The 3491-nt window shown below is 37.8% G+C and overlaps 1 protein-coding gene across 1 annotated transcript in view; it reads left to right on the top strand.

Annotated features, from left to right (window-relative positions):
• ACOT12 (acyl-CoA thioesterase 12) overlaps nt 1-3491 on the top strand; it is a 33228-nt gene that overhangs the window by 22584 nt on the left and 7153 nt on the right. The window contains exon 10 of the mRNA XM_009281019.1: nt 1464-1547. Within this exon, the coding sequence (XP_009279294.1) occupies nt 1464-1547 (84 nt within the window). The remainder of the gene's footprint in view (nt 1-1463; nt 1548-3491) is intronic.

Raw genomic sequence — 3491 nt, 5'->3', positions numbered from 1 at the left:
AGCAAACCCACAGTAGTCTTTTGATATACTTTGCGCTTCAGACTTAATTAAAAAAAAAAAAAAAAACAAACCAACACAGTTTCCAAAGCAGACCTTCTGTACTTAAGCGTTATGATAGTCACGGAAGAATGGATAAATATGTAATAAGATGAACATTTTTTTTCTTCTGAAAAAAGAGAGTAGATGCTTCACTATTGATTTAAGAGTAAGTTTCATACAAAACATAAAAAATATCTTTAAGATAGACTCTTCTAACAAGTCATCTCTTAAGCAGCCGAGCTGTAAGGTTTCCTGCAGATGTATATCCCAGTGTCCCCAGCTTTTAAAAAGCTGAACTCTGTAGAGGAATTAGTTTTGGGGGTTTTTTGCTTTATCCAGCCACTGACTTTCTCAAAAATTGCTGTGAGGAGACCATTTAGTAAACGCTAAAAGTGGGGGGAGAGACATGGCAATACCAACAGACAGAGGAACAGTGAAATAGCATAAACTTTGTTTCTGTGGGAAAGAGAGGTGAAAATGTATGTTCATTCCTAGATACTCTGCATCAAGTGGTACGTGTTTCTAGCTTGGACATGCTAGGCCATACAATGTTCCTGTGTCATGAAATGAATAGTGATGAACCTGAATTTAGACAGATTTATAGACACCCTAAATGTTGCTTCAGTGTCGAATTTTTGTGGTTAAATTTTCATTGCATTTAAGATCTCAGTGGCTCCCAGAAATTTTACTGGATATTTTTCCATTACATGAAAAAATAAAAAATTGAGAATTATAATGCAGGAAGTGCTTTGCTGTTAACAGTGGCATCTCCACTGTCTGAGGCAGCATTTCTTTTCTGCAAAGCAATAAATATAAGTATGCACACAAAGATAAAAATGGCTTACTTAAGATTTATTTAATATTGAATTAAAACCTGTCATTAAAGACTCTAAAACTGTATTCTCTTTATACAGTGGTTAAATGAGAACTCCATCCACTGTAGTCAAGCATAAATAATGGATATATTTGCACTTTCTCTGCTCTGAGCCTGCAGTGTAAAGCAACTGCCAAAATAGACTACAGCTTGATAGCAATGAAGAGGTTAATTTTCTAGTAGATTTTAATTACTTAGGAGGAAGATGGAGAAAACCATTAATTTAGTGGTCTGAGAGGTTACCTGTATTATCTTTCTGGTGGTCACAGTTTTTCTGCACTGCTTTATAATTGGAGAAGCCCAAAGTAGTGTTTTGTTGTTGTTTAATTAGGGTTGTTTTGCCAACAGCCATGTGAGCATGTAATCTAGCTATTGAAAGTATTTAATTCAGAAACTACTGGACTGTGTTTTCTGGAAAGAAAACATGTACGGGAAAATACACATTTGTTTGCAAGTGAGGGGTAATGATAGAAAAAACATCTAAGTTCTGGAATGTTTAGTGAAATGTACCTTTACCCCTTCATTTTCAGAAATTTATCTTACGTTTCAGGCATATGTGAGTTACAGCAATATAGCTGCACTGACACACCTAGCAGCAAAACCAGCATGGGAAATAACTGGTACACTGGATGATGTAAGTACATAATTGTGGAATAGCTACATAGCCACTTTAGTTATGTTTCACCATAAGAGGTAGGCAGAGGAAAGCAATGTTCTACATTTGTAAATAAATACATTGGCTTGGCAGTGTTTGGTTTTACTGTGGCTAGGGTTGAAAACCAAAACTCCCAGAGTTTCCCTGAAATGTTGCAAAGCAACCTCTGATTGTCCAGAGTGCTCTGCAACCTGGAAGTGCCATGGACGAGTTCTAAGATGGTCTGAATAACTGGTGAACATAGGACTTGGGATCCCAGAAGGGCAGGCTTGCCAGCAACTGATCACTTGGGCTTGTTAAGCAACACACAGGAGAGTGTAAAAACACAAACAAACCCATATCTCATTTCTGTGAGGCATTTTCTTTGCCACAACTGACGTGCTTCTGTGGTTTTGCCAAATTGTTTGATTCCAGTGAAACACCAAACTTGGACATCTTTGTTTAGGCAGTGCTGTTGACTATCTGTGGGGCTTCTCATGTTACTGTGATAAGCAACATGTGTGCGGCAGTCTGTAATATACTGTCTTTACCGGCTTTGCAGCATGGGAGATGTTTCTAAGTAGCTGGCATTATCTTGTGATAGTTCCAAGTGGATGCTGCCAGTCGACAGGTGGCAGCAATTTATATACCATGTTTTTCAGTCTCTGTCTTCTCAGAAGACCACTTGACTCTTTTTTTCTATGCACATTTTTCCTTTCGGATATCTTTCTTTCTGCCCTTTTTCTATTAAAAAATTACAAAGCCTGAAAGCAAAGCACCTCTCTGTTCATCCATCAGTGTTATAAGCTCAAAATCAGTAAGAAATCTTGTGTAAGCCAGTTTTAAGATAGGAAGATGCTGTTAAGAAAACCAGTAGCAAAATAATTTAGCTGGGAAGACTCGGTTTTAACCTAGTCACAGTGCATGTTTTCCAAACTATCGAGAGATACCTGTTAAGGTTTAGTTTCTGAAATACGGTTAGTGACTGGCAGATTACTTTAAGATCGTGTAGATTTAGAGATGTTTTGGACAAGAAAAGACTGTTACAATCTTTTAGTCAGACCTCCTGCATGTCACAGGCTATGAAACTTCACTTACTGATTCTTGCATCTGGTCAATAAGCTACTTGAGTAAGAGCATATATAAATTGTAAGGAATTCCAGTGATGGCAAATCTGCCAGTTCCATGTGTAGGTTGTTCCAGTGGTTAATAACTTTCAGTAAACACTGTTGTGTCAATTAAATGACAGACAGCACTCATGCTGGAAGAAGCAAGCTTAACAATCAGACTGAAACATTGAGCATTATTGTCAAGCCTCTGCTAAGACTGTATTATTATCTGTGTGAAACTTCCTTTCTGCATCCAGTGGGACTGCCACAATCTCAGTTTCTTTCTTAACCCTAAACGCTTGAAACCTGTAATAGAACCAGTACCAAATGTTTTGAAAAAATTACTTCATACAAAAAACCAAAACCCAAGCACGTTCTGGATGACATTTTAAACAGCATGATGTTACTTCTCTCTCTCAGCAAGCCACCAGGTACCTTCTAGTATTAGTGGAGTTTGGAACTTTCTCCCCTTTTTGGGGAGTCTTGATAGTAAGATCTGCATCTAAGCCACTTAGGCCTTATCTGGTGGAAAATCTTGAGTAGCTTTTTCTAGCTGTTCTTTCATCTAATTGAAGTGAGTATCTGAAATCCAGCAAAATCTGGCTTAGGCAGGATGTAGGATGCAAATCACACTGATGCTGTCAATGGATGGACAGTAGCCATCCATTCCCATTGTTCTGGACATTTCTGCATAATCTGGCATTGTCAGTCATTAGATATTCCTTAAAGAAGTGGCAGGGATCCAGGGTAGCACACTATTTTTTTTTTTTTTTTTTTTTTTCTGGGGGGAAAAAGGTTGAAGGGGGGATATTTTTTCTTTAAAATCCAAAGGAAT

Source organism: Aptenodytes forsteri, unplaced genomic scaffold (assembly GCF_000699145.1).
Source record: "Aptenodytes forsteri isolate BGI_AS27 unplaced genomic scaffold, ASM69914v1 Scaffold388, whole genome shotgun sequence".
Lineage (NCBI taxonomy): Eukaryota > Metazoa > Chordata > Aves > Sphenisciformes > Spheniscidae > Aptenodytes > Aptenodytes forsteri.
Note: the sequence above shows the minus strand (reverse complement) of the source record. Positions and strands in the feature narration are given on the sequence as shown.